General features: G+C 36.6%; 1 protein-coding gene across 2 annotated transcripts; it reads right to left on the bottom strand.

Annotated features, from left to right (window-relative positions):
• Positions 1-222: 222 nt before the first annotated feature.
• ELMOD2 (ELMO domain containing 2) lies at positions 223-26,191 on the bottom strand. 2 transcript variants are annotated; one of them, XM_043902478.1, is made up of 9 exons: positions 26,046-26,191; positions 24,787-24,937; positions 23,481-23,509; positions 18,304-18,401; positions 16,362-16,491; positions 13,838-13,971; positions 11,709-11,777; positions 10,744-10,877; positions 223-3,785 (listed from the first exon to the last, which is right to left on the bottom strand). In XM_043902478.1, exons 2-9 carry the CDS (start codon positions 24,926-24,928, stop codon positions 3,640-3,642), a joined length of 882 nt encoding a protein of 293 aa, XP_043758413.1. In that variant the 5' UTR covers positions 24,929-24,937; positions 26,046-26,191; the 3' UTR covers positions 223-3,639. The 2 variants fall into 2 exon arrangements, with proteins under 2 accessions (XP_043758413.1, XP_043758414.1); XM_043902479.1 differs by lacking the exon at positions 26,046-26,191 and adding an exon at positions 25,404-26,014.

The raw sequence follows: 26,191 nt of genomic DNA, 5'->3' as shown, positions 1-26,191 counted from the left end.
GCGCTATAACCAATTGTTCTTATCCAATAACCTTTTAAATTGGTAATCAGTGGATGAGTTAAAGTCATAAAAATAAAAAAATTTTCTGTATATTCTGATTTTACTCTACAGGAACATGCTTAAAGGATTAAATAAAAAAAGTATTATTTCATGAACATAAATGACATAAATAAGGGATGAGGAAGATGGGAAGGAGCAGAAGTATTAATAGAAAGGCTTATGACAATTTCAACATGTTTTTATTTGCTCACAACATTCCAAACAAAACAGCATTACATTTCAACTATTGCTTTTACATAGGAAGTTAACTGCTTTATCCAAAGTAGACAGAAATCTATTTCTTTATGTTGCCAACCAGCACTCTTTCCCCCAGGGAAAGCTACTGCTTAAATATTTTTTGAATACTTTAACAGAAACATAGCCTTGCCCTATAAGAGTAATGTTGTAGTTGGGTCTTACCTGCACTACATTTAAACATTTTTCTTATCCAGAGCTGAAGCTAGGAAAAAAAAGGCTCACTCATGATTTTTCTCAGATTTTTATCAACTCCAGGAATCCTCATTTAAAAAAATCAGAGAGGTTCATAAATATGAAATTGAAATTAAGCCTCCCCAGAAGTTGGGTGGACCATTTATCCTGAGAAAATAGCTGCTGGTCCCCAATTCAAAAGGATAATAAACATTATTGCCCTTCAAGCCAAATGTCTTCTCTTTGTGCCAAGATAACATGTAATCTTTCCTGCTCTGGCAATGAACACTCCTCCTTCACATTCCTCTAATGTTTCTCCTTTTAGCAAATCTTTGACCAAGTTCTATTTCACTGAATGCAAAGGGGAGAAATAGCACATAAACAACTATGGACACCGGAATAAAAATGAAGAGTACATATATTTTCACATAGAAAAATACATACAAATCCAAGTAGCTCATTTTAGAAAAAAAAAAATCAGGACAGGCATTTTTAAGAAAAAGATTCTGCTTTCTCAATTATAAATGGTGCCAGTGAGACACTGATTTTTGTATCTAACTATATCACCATATTTATATATATAAAGAGGGGTTGGTCTAAGTTCACTGATATCCCCTGATTTCTCTCAATTCTTTAAAGATTGTCTTTCAGAATGTATTTAAACTGCAACTTGTAATTATATTTTTAGACTACTTTTATCACTGATTCACTCTTCAGTCTGGCACACACAAAAATTCATTTCAACACTGATTAACTTTTTTGACGCTAAAGCAAACAATTTCCCTTCTACTCAATTCTATCACTACGTTGGTATTTTATTACTATAGAAACAGGTAAGATTCTAAATATGGATTTTTAGGCTACCTAAAATTCTAACATACATATGTTGAAAGCAAGGAAAAGTAGGATGGCAGACACAATTATCTTATTTCTCTTTTCATGTATGTCACTATCACATGAAAATCAGAAGGCTCATGTTACATTCTAATTTACAACTGGTGACATTTAGCTTGGCTTTCAAACTATCAAATCTTAGAATCTATTTGTGGCTTTCAACCAACTTACTATAGAATTGTCTGAAATGGTTACAGATAATCTTAAACAAAAACAGAGCAATATATTATACAAACAAAGGTGGACTTAAATAATATATTATTGAACAAAATTTCAAATGACATTTAAAAAACATTATTATTAAAGAATTATTAAAAAGGTTTTTCTTCCCCCTAGGAGAAACTTAATTACTTGAAAAGTTTCCCGTTCTATACTTGAATCATTCTTTAAAAGCACACTGACAAAGGTTTATATCAGTTCAAGACCTCATCTATTAAAAGATTAAATATAAAGGTAAGCATTTTCTACGCGAAAACTAAAAGACTAACAATCACTTCCCATGTAATGATAAACACCCTGATAAAATGAACTTTAATGGCTAATACCTGATTCTTATCTCATAGAACTCTGGCTGGATGATAAAGTATAGAAAACATTTAAAGAGATGAAGTCAAGGTATTCCTAGGATTGAGAAGTCTCCCACAAGAAACCTGTTTTAAAATTCCTATAATACAGAAAATCTAAACCACTATCATAGTAAAATTGAACCCAATTATAACATTTTATCTTGTTGAGAAAAGAAGAATTTCAATGCATATGTTTTTTTTTTTTTTTGGCATGCACTTTTAATGTATGTGCTATACAACACCACATCTGTTATTTCCCAATTGAATATTTTATATCACTCTCCTCTTTGGCAAGTTTAAAGAGAGAAGTCTGTCAGTGACATAAACAAATACTTGAAAGTTTTAGGTCTTGATATATCATATAAAAGCCAGTCCTTAAATGCTTGATAAGTACCACTTTAAAGATGTATTAACTATCATCACATTTTAGATTATATTATGTATTTAATAGGCTGCTTTCTGTAGGATTTAAGGAGGATTTGGTAATCAGATGGACCTATCTTTAAACTCTTTTAGTTTTGCTATGAGTACAAATGTCAAACACACAAGGAAGAAACTGTTCCTGTTAGAATCTCATCACTTTATAATCCTTGACAGCAGTCGCTGCTCTCCTGAGATTTTCAGAGAATAAAGCTATACAGAATGCACAGCCATCATCCTCAGGCTACTTTAGAATCCCACAGACCATTACAGAACACCCACAAGGTCATACATCATTATCTAGAAACATGGTGGCGTCAAAGCAAAGAGTGGCAAGACTTAACAGTAAGTAAACTCAACCAACACTGCTTAACTGAGATCTTTAAAAAGCTTTGCTTTTCTCTTGTTAAAATTCGAAGACAGCTTTATTGAAATAGCACCTGTTCTTTGAGTATAATCAAGATTTTCTTAGCAGAGCATCTCTTTTCATAAACGTACACCGACAGAGAGGCCTCATAAAAGCCCTCACACCAAGCAGTAAAATTTCTTCTTTGTAGCTGATAAAAAAGCAAATACTGAAGATGAGAAAATGTCTTTAAAGCTTTAGAATTACACTGTGATGTTTCAAAGTGTGTTATTTAAAAACAAAAGAGCTAATCACTGATACTGTCATTCTCTCATTACCTATTACATGAAATAATCAGACAAACCAAAAAGAAGGCCATAATTCTGTCTTCTCTGACAAAGAGCATCTCTCTGTATGCTCCTGTTGCTCCTATGAGGCAACATTATGATGGGTGATTGAGATGCAAACAAAGAGAACCATGACGAACTACTCTGTTAATTAACCTACAAATAAAATACGGCAAAGAAAAATCATTTCCAGACTAAAAACCAAAAACTCTTAACAGAGCTTTGAAAAGATACCAACTTGATAGTTACAACACATAAAAATGAAAACTGACTTTTACACATTTTAATCAATCAATTTAACAAAAATACCTGATTTGTACTTTTACACTGAATGGGTTAAGTCCCAAGCTCCAAACTGTAGCAGTTCATGTGACTCTACAGAGGGGATCTTTGGAAGATAAGGTACCTTTGGAGGACAGTGTATTAACAAGTGTAAACATACACTGATTGTCCACTAGCTTTCTTAAATAGAATTTCTGAAATATTTTTGTAGGAAATTATATATATGGTGTGTAATTGATCAGATAATTTCTGTTACAACATATAAATTCTGCTGTGTGTGCAAAATGTGGTAGAAATAGAAGATACTACGGATGACTCATATTTTTAAAGTAAGTGACACATTACAATCCAGTAAGAGTCCTTTAATCTTTTCATGAAACTTCTCTCTGTACACGTTGAAATACATAATGCTTTCTGGCTTTTCCTCGAACCAAAACTTGTCAAACTCATAGACAAGATAACCTGCAGTTGAAAAAAAACACAAAAAACACATAAATATAGTGCTCAATAATGAAATCACACCCAACCATCTCATTTTAAAAGTGTATAACCATTTTTTAAATTCCTTATTAGGATTCAATGAGCAGAAACCATCTTTAAGAGAAACCTGAAGAACTTACTAAAAAGTATTTTTGTATGTTCAAAATAAATACCAACTTTAATAAGATAGAGTACATTTATTCTTTGTCTCAAAAAAATCAACAAAAGTCTTCAAATTTAGATACTATCAAAAGATACCCTGAGAATAGGGGGAGAAGTAATCTCCAGAGATCCCTGAAACAGAAAAATGAAAGTACAAGAAAATGTCAGGCATGGATAAAGTACAAAAAAATCTGTGTTTTCTACTTGATTTATAAATGAGTTACTTCTGCTTTTTTCAACGAACTGTCAAGCACCTTCTCTTTTTGAAAAGAATACATGAGCACTAAATAGGCTTAATATTTTTGTTTTTCAATATCCTCATTACAACAGCCAAATTAACACTCAAAATGTTAAATGTATTTAATGAAGATGAACATGTAAATAGACATATTTACAACAGCAAAATGTGAATTTAAAACTGCTCCTAAACCTATTTGGATTCAACCAGATGCATTTATTTAATTATTGAACAAACGCTACTATAGCCCTGGCCATGTGCTCATTGACTCCCATAGCAGTCCTACGATCCAGTGCTGTGCTAGCCCCTTTCTTCTGCAGAGGAAACAGAGGTGCAGAGAAGTTAAATGACTCGCCCAAACCACAGTCTGCAAGTGGTCTCTGTTATTTTATAGATCAGACTTGGTTTCCACCAGCATCTCATTCCCTCTTCTGAAAGGCTGTTCAAGAAGTGACAGAAGTGACCTATTTCAGATAAATGGGGGAATATAGCCAGTGACTTTACATCAGAGAGTGACTACACTATCACAAATTGCATAGTATGAAATGACTGTAAATTCCATTTTAAAATATTAGTTATAAAGCAAACAATAACAGACAAGCACCCTACACTTCAACAGTGAAATATCATTTCATAAGAAGGTCAACTGAAGAAAGATTTCAGATTAATCCCTTGATAACAGATCTTTGTCAACCGGGGTATGTGACAGAATCAAAGAATAAGGCCTCTTTGAGCAGACAGACACCATCTGCTTCCTGTTCCCAAGAAACAAGCTGAGGATGGTGATCTGGTAATTATCTTTAACTAATATTTTACATCTTTCTTTCATTTAAAATTTATTCTGTGTATACATTATCACAACAGTACGTACTACTCATCCATATATAAATTGAGTCTGTTCTCTCGCACCCTATCCCCAATATCATAATAGGGATGTACAATCAGAAACTTTGGAGGTGTAATGCTCTTGGTAGTATTAAAAGTCAGACATCCAACTAAATTTTACAGAACACAGCTTGTTTTAGTATTTCTGGCTATCAGGTTTTAGCTATTTACCATAACTTTAAATTGCTTTTCATTGCCTATTCAAATGACTATACAGTCTAGAACCAACTGCTCAAGGGTAAAACACTAGTAGTTTCTTGTTTCAGAGTGAGGTGGTTATAATGTAAACTGGTGTCAGAAAAAGAATGACTCAATAAAACGGAGACTGTAAGTTGACTTGATGAGACATGAGGAAACTGCAAGAGACGATACCAAAATTCTAGGATGCTGACAGGCCCATAAGCGGCATAAGACTCCTAAAGCCTGTTAGAAAGTGATAGAAAAGGGTTGTTCCTATAAAGCACCTCTATTGTCCTTTGACTCCAGGAGTTTAAAACACCAGACTTGACAGAAATACCATACAAAATTTCTAAACTTACAATTCCATGTATGCTTCTACTGTCCCTAACCAAAGCTGCAGGGGCACTTGAGGTTTCCCCACAGGGATTAAAAACAGGAGGACGACAGGAACAGGAATTAACAGGTATGAGGGATGTTACTGGGGTGATACAAATGTTCTAAAACTGGATTATGGTGACAGTTGTACAAGTAAGTAAATTTATTGAAACTCACTGAACTGCACACTTAAAACAGGTGAATTTTATGGTATGTAAATTACACCTCAATAAAGCTATTAACAGTCATAGCCTTTTTATTATACAAATTTAAGAGTTCATTTTTTGGAACCTCCACACCAATGGTTGGTGACTTCCCAGGATGACGGTGACTATGTGCTTACATGTTAGATATACAAAGGGTGACAACAGAACTAAGAAGCTAATTACCACTTGCTGCTTCTAGTCTTGTCCATGGAAGATGATAACAACAAAATGGCATGAGAGACAAGGAGGAGAGTGGAGACAGATACAGATCACAGGGAAATAGACAATGTGAAAGCTAATCTTTTTATACAGTTCTTTCTTTTAGATAGAAACTATGACCTTGGAACTGACTTGTGCGAATGAATTGGGCTCAATCTCCCAACAAAGAAAGGTAACTATGTTCAAAAGATAAGTTTTCAAATTATCTTCCAGTTAGAATATGCTTCTTCTAATAAGAGTAGAAAATTGGACTAAAGATTTACTGAGCATGGCCCCGCTCACCAGAACAAGACCCAGTTTCCCCCTCAGTCAGTCTCTCCCATCAGGAAGCTTCCATAAGCCTCTTATCCTTATCCATCAGACGGCAGAAAGAGTGAAAACCACAATCACAGAAAACTAACCACACTGATCACATGGACCACAGCCTTGTCCAGCTCAATGAAACTATGACCCATGTCCTGTAGGTTCACCTAAGACAGACGCGTCATGGTGGAGAGTTCTGATAAAACATGGTTCACTGGAGAAGGCAATGGCAAACCACTTCAGTATTCTTGCCTTGAGAAACCCAACAGTTCAGTTCAGTCGCTCACCCCTGTCCGACTCTTTGCAACCCCACGGACCGCAGCACGCCAGGCCTCCCTGTCCATTGCAACTCCTGGAGTCCACCCAAACTCATGTCCATTGAGTCGGTGATGCCATCCAACCATCTTATCCTCTGTCGTCCCCTTCTCCTCCTGCCTTCAATCTTTCCCAGCATCAGGGTCTTTTCTAATGAGTCAGCTCTTCGCATCAGGTGGCCAAAGTATTGGAGTTTCAACTTCAACATCAGTCCTTCCAATGAACACCCAGGACTGATCTCCTTTAGGATGGACTGGTTGGATCTTCCTGCAGTCCAAGGGACTCTCAAGAGTCTTTTCCAACACCACAGTTCAAAAGCATCGATTCTTCAGCACTCAGCTTTCTTTATAGTCCAACTCTCACATCCATACATGACTACTGGAAAAACAATAGCCTTGATGCTGGGAAAGATTGAAAGCAGGAGGAGAAGGGGACGACAGAGGATTAGATGGTTGGATGGCATCACCGACTCAATGGACATGAGTTTTGAGTAAGTTCCAGGAGCTGGTGATGGACAGGGAAGCATGGTGTGCTGCAGTCCATGGGGTCACAACTGAGGGACTGAACTGAACTGAACTGAATAAGAGCAGAATGTTAACTAAGACATTACAGTCAATTCTGAGGGGGTAACTTTTGTGTAAAAGATAAGTGTATGTGTGTCTTTATGTGTGTGTGTTTGCTTTAAATGTTTCAAGAAATTTGAAAAACATTAGCTTCACTGCTTCCTGGATGATCCACAGGTCTTATGGATCTGAGTGATAGAAACAAAGCAACTGAGAAGGTCCTATAATGACTTTGCCACCGCACATATTACTGTGATGATGTTCCTAGTCAGGAGCCAAAGCAGATGCTGGTATTGAAAGCACTGTAAGCAACACTATTCAAAGATGCTCCAGGTACCCCTCTGCGGGGGAAAAATGTTGGACAGAGTTCATTTTGTACCGCATTCTCACTTGTCACTCTAGTACATTTATTTAAATATGGTAAAATGCTGAGCAGGGGATAGTATTTTGGTTGTTTATTTTCCTATTTGTTTTTGTGTTCAACAAGCAGCATTATACAAGCATATATTCATAGAGAAGACAAATAATCTGGAGACAGCTGGCCAAGCCCCAGGAGTTTCAGCCCTTTGCACAAAGTCAATGAGAGATTTAGGAGAAGAAATCAAATAAGACTAGAGGAGGGAAAAACAGTTTTTCAGTAACAAGATGAAAGAAAACAACTATATTTTCATTTTAAATAACTATACTTTCAATGTGGACATCTAGAAGAGGGTCATGACTGAAAGACTAGGGAAAAAGCTATGACAGTAACCTAGTAACAGAGTAACATTACAGTTACAATGGGACAGAAATAGGTGGACAAATTCAAGAGAAATTTAGGAAGGAGACAAACCTGGAAATTCAGGATTAGTAAAGAGAAAAGGAAAGATATTCCCATTTGAATGCAGAGTTCCAAAGAATAGCAAGGAGAAATAAGAAAACCTTCCTCAGCGATCAATGCAAAGAAATAGAGGAAAACAACAGAATGGGAAAGACTAGAGAATTAGAGATACCAAGGGAACATTCCATGCAAAGATGGGTTCGATAAAGGACAGAAATGGTATGGACCTAAGAGAAGCAGAAGATATTAAGAAGAGATGGCAAGAATACAAAGAAGAACTGTGCAAAAAATATCTTCACGACCCAGATAATCACAATGGTGTGATCACTCACCTAGAGCCAGACATCCTGGAATGTGAAGTCAGGTGGGCCTTAGAAAGCATCACTATGAACAAAGCTAGTGGAGATGATGGAATTCCAGTTGAGCTATTTCAAATCCTGAAAGATGATGCTGTGAAAGTGCTGCACTCAATATGCCAGCAAATTTGGAAAACTCAGCAGTGGCCACAGGACTGGAAAAGGTCAGTTTTCATTCCAATCCCCAAAAAAGGCAATCCCAAAGAATGCTCAAACTACCACACAATTGCACTCATCTCACACGCTAGTAAAGTAATGCTCAAAATTCTCCAAGCCAGGCTTCAGCAATACGTGAACCGTGAACTTACAGATGTTCAAGCTGGTTTTAGAAAAGGCAGAGGAACCAGAGATCAAATTGCCAACATCCACTGGATCATTGAAAAACCAAGAGGGTTCTATAAAAACATGTATTTCTGCTTTATTGACTATGCCAAAGTCTTTGAGTGTGTGGATCACAATAAACTGTGGAAAATTCTGAAAGAGATGGGAATACCAGACCACCTGACCCACCTCTTGAGAAACTTATATGCAGGTCAAGAAGCAACAGTTAGAACTGGACATGGAACAAAAGACTGGTTCCAAAAAAGAAAAGGAGTACGTCAAGGCTGTATATTGTCACCCTGCTTATTTAACTTCTATGCAGAGTATATCATGAGAAACGCTGGGCTGGAAGAAGCACAAGCTGGAATCAAGATTGCCAGGAGAAATATCAATAACCTCAGATATGCAGATAACACCACCCTTATGGCAGAAAGTGAAGAGGAACTAAAAAGCCTCTTGATGAAAGTGAAAGAGGAGAGTGAAAAAGTTGGCTTAAAGCTCAACATTTGGAAAACTAAGATCATGGCATCCGGTCCCATCACTTCATGGCAAATAGATGGGGAGACAGTGGAAACAGTGTCAGACTTTATTTTTTTTTGGCTCCAAAATCACTGCAGATGGTGACTGCAGCCATGAAATTAAAAGACGCTTACTCCTTGGAAGGAAAGTTATGACCAACCTAGACAGCATATTAAAAAGCAGAGACATTACTTTGCCAACAAAGGTCCGTCTGGTCAAGGCTATGGTTTTTCCAGTGGTCATGTATGGATGTGAGAGTTGGGCTGTGAAGAAAGCTGGGCACTGAAGAATTGATGCTTTTGAACTGTGGTATTGGAGAAGGCTCTTGAGAGTCCCTTGGACTGCAAGGAGATCCAACCTTAGTTCATCCTAAAGAAGATTGGTCCTGGGTGTTCACTGGAAGGACTGATGTTGAAGCTGAAACTCCAATACTTTGGCCACCTCATGCGAAGAGTTGACTCATTGGAAAAGACCCTGATGCTGGGAGGGATTGGGGGCAGGAGGAGAAGGGGATGACAGAGGATGAGAAGGCTGGATGGCATCACTGACTCGATGGACATGAGTTTGAGTAAACTCCGGGAGTTGGTGATGGACAGGGAGGCCTGGTGTGCTGTGATTCATGGGGTCACAAAGAGTCAGACACGACTGAGAGACTGGATTGAACTGAACTGAACTGAACTGAACTGAACTGAAAGGCAGGGGAGGTTATGGAACTGGAGACCTGGATGACTCCTTTGAGAATGGATAAAGATGATATGATCTGGACACTTAGTATCTAAGTACTTTCCTATATCCTATCTAAAGACACAAAAAGATCAAGAAAAATGAGAGTATGAAGCCAGGCTAAATCTGAATTCTTTGCTTCTGAGCAATATCTTCAGAAGATGCATTTATTCACATTAAACCTTCAAGATTCAAATATCATTAAAATAAAAGTTAAAGGAACAGTTGTAACATGACTGTTTTAGGAAGAGTTACTAGATAGCCCCAACCTAATATAAAAAAACCTGATCTTGAAATAAGGGGTGTGTGTGTGTGAAACATTCCTTTAAACTTTCTTACACAAGTAACCAAATTATCTATCTGTCCTTGATTCAACAGCATTCATTAACCACTACATAAGAAGAAAAATTCATCTGTAGTTGACTGGAAAATGAATGTCTACAGAAAAACTGCATAAATACTAAATTTGCATACATGTCAAAAAACTGCCTCACTGAATTTTTTACATCAGCAAATATATAAACTGAAGTAGAAAATACTCTTGGAAACCCATATTCCATCATCTTGTTTTTCAAAGATACTAAATAGTAAAATGACAAGCATACATTATATATTTGATCGAGGTAGTATATTATATATTACATATATAATATTATATATATATTATATATTAAGTATATATATATACACACACTTTACTAAGGATTTAAAAATTTTCCTAGAAATATCTACTTTTAACTCACTTCAGTACTCACAATAAAACTGGTGAAAGTGTTCCATTGTTGGTATACCAGGAACAAAGTTGTAGAGGTGAAACTTCAAAGCTTCACTCTTCAGTAAGCTATAAGCCATCTCTGTAAGATTGATTCCAACTATTGCATAAGAATACCTATGTCAGAAACATTACCAGTTATCCCAGCTAGTCAAAGAGTTCATAAAGTAAATTTTAAACTAGGCAAGGAATTAGTAAAATGTTACTGATTAATTTCTAACCCAGTATTGATTTTAAAATAATTTCTATGTATTAAGAAAGTAAACCAGAATTGATTAAAAATTTTTGTTCTTTAGAGCCTACTGATTTTCTGGATCTAATCTAAAACATGAAAATAAAGCTCTGGTCACATGACTATCTAAAACCAAAATCCTTTTTAAAAAATCCAGAAGAGTACTACATACAACCTCACTGATTTCTAAAATACACTGGGTAATCTGGTAGTTTCTCCATTATCAGGGTATTTATTTTTATGATATAATACTGTTATCAATATAATGCTTTTTCAAAGATAGGTATCATTGAAACATTAAAAATAAGTAATGATAAAGCTAATAATTGCAAAGAATCTGACACAACTTAGCAACTGAACAACAAAGCTAATATCTATTTACATTTTGCTTCACAAATTTAAAAGTTATATCTCATTTCCTATTCCTATTTCAAAGCCATTTCCCATTCCCATTTTCAAATCTTCCTCAGAAAATTTTTAAAAGGTCCTTATTTCCATTTTATAGATAAACTGTATCTTGTGATAAAAATAACTGAAATACATACAAAATCAGTTTATGATCACATATATTAAAATAATGTCATGCAGTATTATTTATAAAGTTCTTATTAACTAAAATAATCTAATTAGAAAAATCCCTGAAATACTTTCAAATTCAGATCTTCTAATTAACTTAAATTCAAGAGTTTACAGTTTCTTTAATATATCCAGCTTACCCTAATTTTGGATGATTTGAACGGGAAAGAATCTGATGAGCTTCACTGGTGTAATTTTCACTGAAATATCTGAAAAAGTTTAAGAAAAATAACAAAATTAACATGCCATTCAAACTGAAGATACTCAGAAGCAATTTTAAAAGCTACAGTCAAAATGACAGTCTTATTGCCAAAAGTACCCCAATCTCCATCTCAAATCCTTTAGTGACTCTGAGATGTTTCTCAATCAAAACTTAATTCTGAGCCATCAGGCCTATCTAGTATAGGATATGGGTCCTTTGCTAGATTTTGAAGTATTTTGACAAAAAAATGATCCAACAAGAGATTTTTTTTTTTAATCCATCTTAAGGAAAATCTAGAGTTCTGTCTGTTTGTTCCACATTTCTTATAAAATAGTCACTGTCTACCTCTTGGGACACTTCCTTTCACCTGAGTTCATTCCTTCTGTTGTGACTTAAATCTGTACTGCTTAATGCCATTGTCAATGCAATCAGAAGAAAGTCAATAGCCTTCCTTTTGCTTAAAAACCAAATAAAAACAAAACCCTCCTTAATGAGTGGTATAACTAAAATACTGGCCATAAAACAGAAGTATTAGCAGGTACAGAAGAGAAATATATAAAGGCTCATACATCCTATTGGTGTGTACTAATGCAACCTCTTTTGAGTTCTTATAGACCAAATCTTATAGAGAAGTCAGAGCTAATTTTCTATTTTCAACCATTTCTAGTACATCAATGGCCACCAAACAGTATATCTGGATTGCAGTCATTTTTCAAATTAGTAGCTACTAGCTCTAAATAGAGTAAAAATATCTGCAAATTATTTAAAGGTCTATCAGAACCCCTTACCACAGAACTGAATCAAATCCTATTAAATTATTTAAGTTTTAAGCTAAATTATCTTCTGACAAGTGCTGAAAATCTTGATTTCTGACGAAATGAGCCAAAAGCAAGGTTACTCAGCAAAAGAAAGGAAACATCAGAAGAAAGTGTATCTAACAGCTACAATTATCTGTGTAGTTTACAAGTACCAAGAAAAAAAGGACTTTAAAGGCTAAAAACAAAAGATCTACATGTTCTGAACCATAATAAATTTTAAAATACTTTAGAATTTTCCCAAGTGAAAGCAAACTGCATTTATTCTACTTAAATTCAAGTTTCTGTTTATCAAAGTGGAAAACTAGCAATCTCATTTTTTTGTAATTATTATTATCATTATTTTTCAGACTACTGTGCTTTATTTTTGAAAAGTAGACACATAGGGAACCTTCCTACTCATAAATTTAGGTATTACAGAAAATTAAATACTTTTGTTACCGGAAAAAAACCTGTAAATATCAAAGCCCTACTGTATCTTCTATTTTCCTCCCAAATAGCCTTATCCATATTGATCTAGATACTTTTTCTCAATATTAACATAAATTAGCTCAGTTTGGGAATTAATTCTTTCACAGTAACAATTATATGAACTTTGTTATGATTAGGGTTCCCACCCTAGGCATTTTATAAGCCTATAAATCACTACTCAAGGACAGGCCCAAATACTAGAATATCTCCATGTGCACATTCATATCCATATTAATCTTCCAGGTTAATTTCTAAAATAGAGTTGGTTATCAATTCTAATTTTAGTTACATATTTTGAGATTTCACATATACGCCCAAGCATAAATATTAAAAAAAGAAAAACAAGAGAGAATTCATATAGACTCTGAAAAGTCAAGGATTTAGATCAGTTGTCACAGATGGTGAAGAATAAGTGTGAAGCACATTTTCATCTTGTGTGCTTGTATTTCCTAAAATGGAATCAGAGAGCCAAGAGAGATGAGGCAAAAGGATATAAAGAGTAAGAAAAGAGTATATACAATTCCTTAAAAGGTATCAGAAACGTAGGAAGAGACAGAGGAAAAGTTGGTAAGTAAAGAAATCATATACACACACACACACAAAGCATATGGCCAACATCTTCAAATTTTTGCCAGCATATTAGTAACTACTAAGAGTGCAGCAGCTACTAAAATTCAGAGATAGTATGAAACAACCAGATTAATTCTTACTAAAACTTAACAAGATTGGAGATTACATGGAATTTCATTTAGAGAAGAAAAGAAAGTTTATTTTCACTTACACAAGATTGATTAATCCAAGTATGCCCATGCCTCTGAAGTCTGTTTTGGGATCATCACCCTGGAAACCAATGTCAGCCCACTGCTTGGAGATTCTAGCCTTCAACTTTTTCGTGGGCATGAGAAGATTCCAGAGCTGTATAAACATGCTTCCATATTACAAACAATAGTGATGCTCTTAATTACCAAGACATTTTCCTTCTCACAGCTGATATACTGGTAAGCTGAATGCTTTCAGTTAAACTACTTTTGCAGACAAATCACAGGCTCAACAAAGACTATAGAGAACGTTTCAGTTATCCTAAAATATGTAGCACACTTATTCCAGTGTAAAAGATTGATATAAATAAAGAACAACAGATTTTGAAAAGGTAACAAATACACAGAAATCTAAAACAATGACATGTCTTTACTTACTAAGTAATATATATACACTAGAATTGGTAACTGCTTTCTTGAGAAGAACACAGTGCTAGACACTTGCCCCTCGCCTCAAACACTATATTCTTAAGTAGGCTTTATTCTAATGGCGGGTGATTAGTCCCTAGTCAGAGGGACTACAAGTCTGAGATAAGGAGGGGATCATGGAGAAACAATACTGGTAATATTAAAACCTATATGATCATTATTTTTACAAATTTTCATAGCTGTAAAAGAAAAAAGTATGACCTGTCTGTAAGTAAATATATTCCCCAAGACTGAGGATTTAAGAACAGCTATCAACTATTGGATAGCAACAGACTAATCAATGAAAACTAAAGTTTTAAAAAAAAATCAGTCATTTTCCAAATTCAACACCACAAGTCATCAAACAAAACAGACTTACAAAAGTTGATAAGAAAGTTTGTGAAAACTTGCAGAACAGAAATACTTGCTTTTTTTTTTTTCCATTTCACTATCATTTCAGGCATTGTTGAGTAAAGGACTCCTAATGAAAGGAGTATCCTGTTACCTAGAATGAAATGTGAAGACTTTGTGACCTTACTGTGAGGCAGGGTCAGGACTCTGGTCCTGAAGCTAATACAGTCATGAGACTGGGTTTTCTCTGGTCCCTCCTCTCATCACTAACACATGCATCTGCTCACCTTAGCGTCTCTCCATGAGCTCAGCAAGCATTTGATTATGCCAGGAATGAGGCCCACAATGATGTGGTGAGAGACAAGTTAAGACCACTAATACTCAAAATCTACTATGTGTAAATATCAAATTTCTGGGTTTCACTCCTGGAGATTCTGATTTCACAGGCCAACGTGGAACTCTGGATTCTAAACGTTAAAACACTGGTTAACTTTAGTGAAGGTGGCCCTTAGACTGCACTTAGAGAGACATGAATCTCCTCAGCCCCTGACCCTGCTGAGTTTGTGTGAGGCTGGGTGATTCACTGCCAGCCACCAGCTCTTCACCTTTCAGTAAGTTCCATGATGAATCACCAAGATGAAAATTCCCCTGACTAAAATGCTAGGACTTGGGTCTTATTCCTCTAAAGAGAAGAGATGGTGTAGAGAGGGTCTGACGTTAAGGCAACAGTGATGATGAGAAGGTTATAAAGAGGAGTCCAGTCTCAGTGAGTGCCAGGCACTCAACCCACAGCAAAAGTCCTCTGAGTAGTTTTATTATCCTCTTTGCCAAAATCAAGTTTTGTTTTTAAAGTTCGGTGCCGTGTATATTTATACTCTTTCTGAAAACAAGGAAAAAGTTTTGTTGTTTTTAAACTTGTCTCTCACTGTTACTTAGATACTCTCTTACTGGAATGATGTTTCTTTCCACAGCACTTTTAGTTTATAACTAAACTAAACACCAGGTGCTCTGTGCTGTCTTCCCTAACTTTAAACATTAAAAAATACAATTAGAATAGGTGAAGTGGACGGGCAGGTGACTCATTTCTATTTCAGAACTGATCATTCTAAGATCTTCCTGAAGCAAATGACTTCATCTTCTCTAGGCCCCAGAACTAAACTCATCCCTCAAACAAAGGTACTAAAGTAGATGATTTGGAAAGCTTGCTCCAGGTCTAATCTCTCATTTCAGCATTGCACCGACCTTACTGCACCGACCTTTCTACTCCAGAAATAAGAAACAGGAAGTTTCTAAGTAAATTTCTTTACTCCCTTGATTTTTAAATCTATTGTGGCAATATTCAGCACGTTTCATAAATCCCCAAAGATCATTTCAGACATAATGATCTGCAAAGGGGCCTCCATGTTCAGTTTGAGAGGAAGCTGAACAGATGCCTAATTTGCATGAGGGATTCTATGAGACGTGGGGAAAGTCTGAAGCTTGCGGACCCATACTTCTCAGCTGAAAAGATCTCCCTTTTTATGATTTATTTCAGAATTAAACAAACATTAAAATATATAAAATTATAAAAACAGTTAATGAAAAATCTTTCACCAGCATGATTACATTTTCTAAAAGGCAAAGAAATCAGATAGCTGTGTAAGCCTCTAGACATTGCACAAGGCCTTACTATCTTAAACCTGATTTATTTTCCAGTGTCACTCCAAATACAGAATGCCAAAAACTTACCTTGATAAGCAGCTTTTCATGTTGCAGGTTATCAGAATCATACGGCTTTTTTCTCACACTTTCTACATCCAAATAGAGCTGTTTATAACCAGATATCTGTAGTAAGCATGCCTTCATGCTGATTTTAAAACTGAAAACGATAAAAATTGTTATTTTTAAAAAACATACCTTCCTACCACAATAAAGCAACACCTTTCATAGCATGTGGTTCATATGTCTATTTAGAAAGCAATTTCTAGTTTTCAGTTGAATACAATAAGCATCAAAAGCCTCTGAAAACACAAAACATTATACAAAGTATCACACAGGATAAGACAGAACAAGGCCTAGAAAGAGAGCAAGATGTGTAGGAAAAACAAACTCTGCAAACTGTAAAATGCGCAAATCCTTCATTTGTTCACTTCTCTCACATTTTCTCTGAGCAATCTCACACATTTCCCAATTCTTACTGCCCAATATTCAATGCAGACCTGGTTTTCCAAGGATGCAACAACGCACATCGCCATGACACGTTCTCCCAGTTCTCCCAAACACAACAGCTTATCTTCCCTGAAGAAGCACGCTCTTTCTCAACTCAGTCTCTCAGTCTACTCACAGAATCACTAAGCTAGTTCCCCAAGCTAGAATGCTCTGAGTTCTGACATTCCTCTCCATCAAAAACACATCAAAAAGTCCCTGAGCCCTTATCCTTTGTGGCTCTGAACTGTCCTTTAAAGGCCCCATCACATATCTGTTTAACCTGGTATATTTATGGCTTCATTGTCTCTTGTCCAAACAACTCAGTTTCCTGTTTTGTCTTTATCCCTTCTACCAGCCTCCTATATCCTCAAATTTACCCTCCATCTTCCTAAAATACATATCTGATCATGCAGCTTGTTTGCTTTAAAAAAAGAAAGAAAACAGAGGACAAATCCAAGTTTCTCAGTGTGACCTGTGAGCCTTCTCGCAGTGTCTCTGATCTCGCCCCCCCACTCACTTCTTCCACCTCTGCTCCGTGCCTATGCAGCGCTCTGGCTACAAAGGGCGCCCTACCATTTCCAGATACTCAAAGACCCTGTGCCTTGTAGCCTCTTTCTCTGCATGAAATGTTCTCTCCGACCCACTCAATGAGGGACAGCTCAAACGTTCCCTTTTCTGTGGAATTATCATCTCAGTTCTCTCCTGTACCTTTCCCTGTTTCAGCCTAAATAATGACTCCTTCCTCAATATCCACATAGAAAATACCAAATGAAAGAAAAATTGCTAAGTATTTACTATCTCAATAAACTTGTGCTGAGAACACAAAACTGGAATAAGTCAAGTCTTTCTCTTATGGAACTCAGAACTCATTCAGGGAGGAGCAAGAGTAAATTAGCAACTACAGGATAATGGGTTAAATGTGTAACAGAGGACCTTCCTGGAGGAGGATGGAGGAACTGAATTTTCAAAGACAAAGAAGGACACAGGTGCTGAAGTTGCATTTAACTTTGGGAAAGTAATGGTAAGCTATTTTAGAGAAGGCAGATGATAAATTGGCAATAGTACTGGATTGGGACCCAGTGAGTGAGTGAAGTCGCTCAGTCGTGTCCAACTTTTTGCGATCCCATGGATTCTAGCCTACCAGACTCCTCCATCTATGGGATTTTCCAGGCAAGAGTATACTGGGGTTACCATTTTCTTCTCCAGGGGATCTTCCCGACCCAGGGATCGAACCCGGGACGCCCACATTAAAAGCAGACACTTTACCGTCTGAGCTACCAGGGAAGTCCTGGGACTCAAAGATACAGGTTTTAGATCTCCTACTACTCACCTCTCTGGACCTCACTTCCTCATCGAGTGAAGTGTAAGGATTGAATTGGATGATTTTCACAAACCTTTCACCTCTAATGTTTCACAACTTTGTGTGATCTTTAACCTCACAGGATGTAAGCACACGATAAATGAGAATACTGTAAAAACACACCTGTCATCCTTCTCAGGGTTAATATTCTTTTCCTTCATTATATCTTCTACACATCTGTCCACTTCACTCTGAACAACAAGTGGAGCTCTCTGTAAAACCTATTTGTGTGAAAGAAAGCTGTATGAGAAAAATCTCTTATAGCTGGGGGAAAAAAGGAGTATTTTCAACAGGGCAATTGTGCTGTCTTTTTATTACTGAGTTCTAAAAAGTTCTTTACTGGATATAAGTCCTTAATCAGGCATATGTTCTATAAATGTTTTCTCTGTGGCTTGCCAATTCATTTCTTAAAGGCGTTTTTGATAAGTAGTTTTTCTTCTGATGAAGTCTAAGTTTTCTATTTTCTTCTTAAATGGTAATGCTATGTCTTCTCTAAAAGAAACTTCTGCTTAACCCACGGTAGAAGATGTATATTCTCCTATGGTTTCTTTGAGAAGTCTTAACATTTTAAATATAGGTCTAAAGTCCATATCAAATTAATTTCACAAGAAGAGTGTGATAGGAGCCTCCCCACCCGCTACCCTCCCAATTTGGTTCCAGCTGTTCCTGTACTTTATTGGTTTTCCAATACTTTCCTGATCTCACTGAATTGCTTTAGTATTCTTTTTAAAAATTACATGTGGTCTATTTCTCTTCTCTCACCTGTTATATTTATCTCTCTGCCTAGAAAGTCTTGGAAGTCAGATAGTATATGTCCTTTAACTCTGTTCTTTGAGAAGACTATTTGGGCTATACTAGGTCCCTTAAAATTCTGTATCAACTTTAAATAAGCTTGCCACTCCCTTCAAAAATAACTTGCTGGGATTTTGACTGGAATTGCATTGAATCCACAGGTCAGTTTGGGCATTGGCATCATAACAACATTGACTCTTCTAATTGATGAATACAGTATATCTTTCCATTTTAAGTTTTCTCAGGAAAAGGAGTTGTAAAGTGGAAGTCTTACACAGCTTTCATTAAATTTATCCCTGGGTATTTTATATTGCTGGATGCTACTTTAAGTGGAATTATTCTTTTTGTTTTTCTGAAGTTTATCTTAACATACAGAAACATACTATGTCCTATGACATTGCTAAATTCATTTACTAATAGCACTAGTAATTTTTAGATTTCTTAGGATTTTCTATACTCACAAACTATGCCATCTGTTAATAAAGACAGTTTATTTCTTTTCACTCATTATGTCTTAGATTTATTTTCTTTGCCTTACTACACTGCTTAGGTCTTCCAGCACAATACTGGATAAAAGGAGAGTAAACATCATTTTTTCCAACTGAACGTGCAGAGCATTCAATATTTCAGTGTTGTATATCATGCCAGCCTTTAATATGACAATGAAGTTCCTTTTATTCTCAGTTAGTTGAGTGTTTTTGACCATGAATGGGTATTAAGTTCTGTCAAAACAGTTTTTTTAATATCTACTGAAATGACCATATTTTTCTGATTTACTTTGTTAATGTGGCAAGTTACATTCACTGACTTTGAAAACATTATTATTTTTATATATTACTAATTCCATATTAACATCTCTAGTCTTAAAACAACCATGTGGATATTAATACCTTTCTTTTACAATGAGTACTCTTGCACAAAGTCAAAGAAAGTGACAGAATCAGAACTTACACTTTTTTCACAGAAATAAAGAAGTACAGCAAGTTAATGGAAATATCACAAAATTAGAAATCAGTTTTACTCTACAAAGTACTGATAAATGAAATATACAAATGAGATGAAACACACACCATAAATTATATGTCTAAACTGATGAGACTTCACCCATTAGCTTATTGACAAGTTTACGCTAGATTTAAAACTTCAAGAAAACAAAGCTCCTCTGATTTAATTCAGTAAGTATTTAACCACCCATTTGTTGACCATTTCTTTTTAGTATGCTCTTGAAAACACAATTAGCAATTTTTAAATAATAAAATAATAAGAATATAATTTTAATGTTTAGTTCTCTAGTGAACTTTAGTAGCCAATAAAGGAGATAAAAGATAATGAACATTTTATTTTCTTTAAACTTGTAACTACTACCTTAAAGCTTCCAGACACTTCAGCTTAGCCCACCTTACCTCTTACATCTCCAGATGCCTGTTTATAATTACATTAGATTTTGTTCTTTACTTCCTGTTTCATATCCCAAAGGCCCTGATGGAATGTTGAACATATAGCAACCACTCAAATCTTTGCTCAAGGATTTGACTAAGGCACTAGAGCTCTTAAAAAGTAACATATACAGTCTCACTTAATTCGGGCATAATTTTACAACACACGAAATCCCATTAGCAAATTCCATGACTGAAAATGTTAAAATCAATTTTAGTAATAAGTTATACAGACAGATCTGTGAAAGAGAGTTCCTAGTTCCAGAATCTCTCCAGATGTTCATCTACAATTTATGATGTTGTTACTTCATGAAATTGTGTTCCAGGTTATTAAAGGAACTATATGAGTGGACACGTGTAAACAAATTTTTAGAATCACTCTAGATCCCTATAGTCTCATTAAAAAAGGAGAGAAAGAGATTCTGAACAAAATAAGATTCTATAAGATTCTGAACAAAAAGGTAGGACTCTGAACTGCTCCCCACCACAATATTCATTCATGAGTTATACTGACCATTTATAAATAAAACACTAAATCAGTAAAGCACCTATTTTATAGGTCACTCTCCAGAACTTAACTGATAAGCTTGCAACATTCAACAGTGTCCATTTTCTTTCTGGCATGAATCAGGAACTCATATCAGTATCATTAGACAGTAGTAACAAGTCAACATTTTTTGACCCTAAACTCTAGATCCATATTGTACATCACGACCAAATACAAACATATATGAATATCTAAAAAAGTTATAGATGCATAGTGACAGTGAAGTCGCTCAGTTGTGTTCGACTCTGTAACCCCATGGACTGCAACATGCCAGGCTTCCCTGTCCATCACCAACTCCTGAACTCAAACTCATGTCCATCGTGTTGGTGATGCCATCCAAGCATCTCATCCTCTGTCATCCCCTTCTCCTCCCACCTTCAAACTTTCCCAGCATCAGGATCTTTTCAAATGAGTCAGTTCTTCATATCAAGTGGCCAAAGTATTGGCGCTTCAGCTTCAACATCAGTCCATCCAATGAATATTTAGGACTGACTTCCTTTAGGATGGACTGGTTGGATCTCCTTGCAGTCCAAGGGACTCTCAAGAGTCTTTTCTACAACACAGCTCAAAAGCATCAATTCTTCAGTGCTCAGCTTTCTTTATAGTCCAACTCTCACATCCATACATGACCACTGAAAAAACCATAGCTTTGACTAGATGGACCTTTGTTGGCAAAGTAATGTCTCTGCTTTTATATGCTGTCTAGGTTGGTCATAGCTTTTCTTCCAAGGAGCAAGTGTCTTTTAATTTCATGGCTGCAGTCACCATCTGCAGTGATTTTGGAGTCCAAAAAAATAGTCTCTCACTGTTCCCATTGCTTCCCCATCTATTTGCCATGAAGTGATGGGACCGGATGCCATGATCTTAGTTTTCTGAATGTTGAGTTTTAAGCCAATTTTTTCATTTTCCTCTTTTGCTTTCATCAAGAGGCTCTTTAGTTCTTCTTCGCTTTCAGCCATAAGGGTGAAGTCATCTACATGTCTGAGGTTATTGCTATTTCTTTAGGCAATATTGATTCCAGCTTGTGCTTCATCCAGCCTGGCATTTCACATGATATACTGCATATAAGTTAAATAAACAGGGTGACAATATACAGTCTTGACGTATACATCCTTTCCTGATGTGGAACCAGTCTATTGTTCCATGTCCAGTTCTAACTGTTGCTTCTTGACCTGCATATAGATTTCTCAGGAGGCAGGTCAGGCAGTCTTGTATTCCCATCTCTTTAAGAATTTTCCACAGTTTGTTGTGATCCACTATGTTATTCAAACAAGAGTCTAGATGGCCCATACTCTACCTCTGCCAAACCAACTAATCTATACACAGAGGAAAAAAACTGTGAACTACTATAGGGAAGTATAGCATGTGTTAGACTGAATAATCGGTCCCCATTTTTCATTCCCATGCAAGTGAATTATATACCCACATGTCTAACATGGGTTTATGGTGAGCCATATTGTATTTCTCCATCCCTTGACTTGGGCTTGGCCATGTAACTTACTCTAGGCATATTAATGACACATGACACAAGAAAACTTAAAATATGTTTGTGTGGTTGGAGCTCCAACGGATTCACTATGAATCAATCTGGATTCTTTTCAATGTGGATCCCAGAATGAGATAACTGGAACAGACCTGAACTTGGCACCAGCTTGAGGAAGAGCCTGTCCAGTCGGCCCACAGATATATGAGCCAAGAAATAACTAACTTTGGTATATGTCACTGAGATTTTATAAGTCTGTTACACAGAAGACTCTTAAAAGAGTCCCTTGGGATGCAAGGAGATCAAGGCAGTCAATCCTGAAGGAAATTAGCCCTGAATATTCATTGGAAGGAGTGATGCTGAAGCTGAAGCTCCAATACTTTGCCACCTGATGCAAAGAGGCGACTCACTGAAAAAGACTCTGATGCTGCGAAAGAGTGAAGACAAAATGAGAAGTGGGTGGCAGAGGATGAGATGGTTGGATAGCATCACTGACTCGATGGACATGAATTTGAGCAAACTGTGGAGACAGTGGAGGACTGAGGAGCCTACAGTCCATGAGGTCACAAAGAGTTGGACACAACTTAGTGACTAAACAACAACAACAATACGGCAATAACTAACTAATAGCATGAGTAATAAAAAGTGACTTATTTTAGATCAAAAGGTTTTCTATAGAAAACCCAAATAACTATCCAAACCTATCCTAAGGACACAATCTATGAGAAAGCTTTCCCCCTAAACACTTTCCTTTCCCACAAGTTATCAAGTTTTGAGGTAAAATAAACAAGCAAAACCTCAGAACGGAACAAATTATTCAAATACTTCTTTGTGACAAGTATTGCACGCTCCTCCCCTGCCCCCACACACAAAGAGAAAAAAGAATACTACTTCTTAAGTGGGAAAACTTCACCCAACACTCTGCAGCAAAGACTCTTCTAGTAGCACACTAAAAATAATTAACTCTAAAATGAGACATTCTTTTAAAGAAAAAGTATCTCCAAGTTAATTTTCTAGCATTATTACCTTGATATGAGCCTACCTTATTCTTGGAGTATGTCAAGGAATTTTCTGAAAAGAAGAAAAAGAATATTACTTAAATAGTTTGTGAATTACTCTATAAACAAATACTATAAATACTGAGAAAATAAATTATTTTAATAGCTCTAGATGATATAATAATTTTTACATTTTTTTTTCTTATCAAGAAATACTTTGCTCTCCTCAGAGCAGTCAAAAAGGCAACTCTTAAGATCAACCAAGAATGTAAGTCAGCCAGAAAGTTGTTAAAAATCTTGGGAAGTAATTACCCTGCAGTCATCCAGATGCCCTGAGGTTCCCTCCCTGACTGCCATTCTCTGCCTGTTGTCTTGGCTACCAATACCCACTCCTCAAATCTAACAGCGGTGGATTTCTTAGTTGAAGCGCACTTGTTCAACACAAAAGAGGTTTTGGTTAAGTCGTGATTTTCCCATTTAACAGCGAACATGAAGTGCAGTCTACCCCTGGTCTGCCTTACTCTGGTCAAAGAGAAATGACCTCAATCGCACTTCTCATTCATCTGTGTTCTAATTTAAGGTGATATTTTCAATACAGCATGGAAAGCTGATCAATTTTAGAAAGTTCTAGAGCAGCACTGTTCAACAGAAATATAATGCAAGCCCAAATGTGAACCATGTATGTTCACATTTAACATTTACATCTTAACATTTTCTAGTAGCCATACAAGAGTAACAGAAACTGATAAAAGTAACAATATATTTTAACCCAAGGATCCAAAATATCATCACTTCAACATACAATGAATATAAACAATTATTAGTGAGACACCTTTACATTCTTTTTTCACATAGTCTTTGAAATCCAGCATATATTTTATACCGCTGCACATCTCAATTCAAACTAATCACATTACAAGTGTTCAATAGCCACATGTGGCTATTGGCTACACAGTATATGACAGAGCAGATTTCCAGTCTAATGATCTTTCTTAGGGATTACCAGATACCTATGATTGTTCTTTCATGAACTACATTGAGAGATTAAGACTGAAGGATGCTGAATGTCAAAATGGATCTCCTTTACTTAAGTGAAAATTTCAAAGGGGTAATAGAAGTAGAGAGGTATTTTTTCCTAGAAAGTAGGTTGCAACCATAATCTAAGATACAACTGATGAATTAAATAATTGTTTCTTTTTCCATAAAATCAGTTTTAGAGTTAGATGGATTCAAAGATAATGAAACAGATTAAGTGATTTGATCATGATACACAAGAGCATTTGTCACTATCAGTACTGAGAAAAATAGAATCTTATTTGTTTTTAATCATTCTTTTTTGAAAAACATTACCTATCCTGTGCGTCCTTTGTGCACCTACATAGGTATCAAAAATTCGCTGCAATTCACATTTTCCAGTCATCTGTCGTAAGAGCCATTTCATCCAAAATCGAAAAAAGTGCCCATAGAAGAACTCCCACAAAGCAATAAACATTTTTTTTCCCTGCAGAAGGAAATATATGACAGGTTTAATGACCCTAAATTAGGTTTTTAAAAAGGGAAAAATTAGTTTATTCAACTCATTGAATCCCAAATTATATTGTTAATCCATCATGTCTGTTTTGTAGTAGTGTTAGGCAGCTAGGAAAACAAAGACAGATGTCATATATGCCATTTACATTAAATGATGCTGGTCAAACGGTCTATTTACCTCTTTTAAACAATTAACTGTAAAAATCAAACTACTTACTTAGATTCAAGGTCTCGGTTCACTAATTTCTTATTGTTTGAGAATAGGGATCAACAGCCCAAGAACGAAAGAACCCCAGCTAAGGCAACGATTAAATCAAATATAGCATATATCAGAAATGTCTGTATAAGGAACAATTCTTCTTAACCCCGTGGATAATCCCAGTTACATGTGTCCCAGTCAGGCGATCCCAGCAAACAAAACACTACATATTGCTTACAAATTTAAGTACAGAAGTTGAACACGAAGTAGATCACACCCTGGCTAACTGCCGATTTTCCATTCAACAGGTGAAGGGCAGAAATACTGAGTGATAAACTACACCCTCTATAAAACTTAATTTTTATGCCCTAAGGAAAAAATCTTCGGTTCTTAAATGAAGCGGGGTCGGGGAAATTCAAGTCAGGAGGAATTACTTAAAAACGAAGGAAAAAGCTCATCTCCTTCCTGCCTTAAATATTCCCACCGATACATCGTCTCCCTAGGGATTGTCAAATTCGAAATCCCCTCAAGTCAGCGCAGAATCTGTGCAGAGACGGGCTGAACTGAGACTTTAAAAAGAATCCATTTGGTCCGCGCTCATCAGGACAAAAGAAGCCGAACTGCCAGGCAGAGGGAACGCCAGCCTCGCGGCGCCTGAGCTCCCCAAACCTCGGGGGGTCGCTGCGCCATCGAGCCCCCCTCCCGGAGTCTGGCCGAGCCCAGCTCGCGCCCTGCCCGCGAGTGGGAGGGAACGGCTCGCACAAAGCCCCGCCGGCCCGGACGCCCAGTGGACTTTCCACAGGACGCCGCGGGGCTCGCGCGCCTCCAGCGAAGCCGCACGCAAGCAGCACCCGGCGAGAGGAAAACAAACAGCAGCCACCTCACGGGAGCGGAAGAACTAGGAGGAGCGGGAGCTGCCTCGGTTTCCCCAACTGCAAACTGCCGGCAACGGAAACGACGCTACGAGCCGTGCGCTCCCTGCGAGCACCGCGACCCGGAAGTCAAGGAGCTAGGAGGTGGGAACGC

Source organism: Cervus elaphus, chromosome 5 (genome assembly GCF_910594005.1).
Source record: "Cervus elaphus chromosome 5, mCerEla1.1, whole genome shotgun sequence".
NCBI lineage: Eukaryota > Metazoa > Chordata > Mammalia > Artiodactyla > Cervidae > Cervus > Cervus elaphus.
The sequence above is the reverse complement of the archived record's forward strand: the minus strand, read 5'-3'. Positions and strand labels throughout refer to the sequence as shown.

Coding starts and splice junctions, on each gene's coding strand:
- ELMOD2 (XM_043902478.1), bottom strand. CDS start 24,928: ATGTTTATTGCTTTGTGGGAGTTCTTCTATGGGCACTTTTTTCGATTT. Junction 18,402..23,480: donor TGACATACTCCAAGAATAAG/GTAGGCTCATAT, acceptor TCACACAAATAG/GTTTTACAGAGAGCTCCACT. Junction 3,786..10,743: donor ACACTTTCACCAGTTTTATT/GTGAGTACTGAA, acceptor TTTCAACTGCAG/GTTATCTTGTCTATGAGTTT.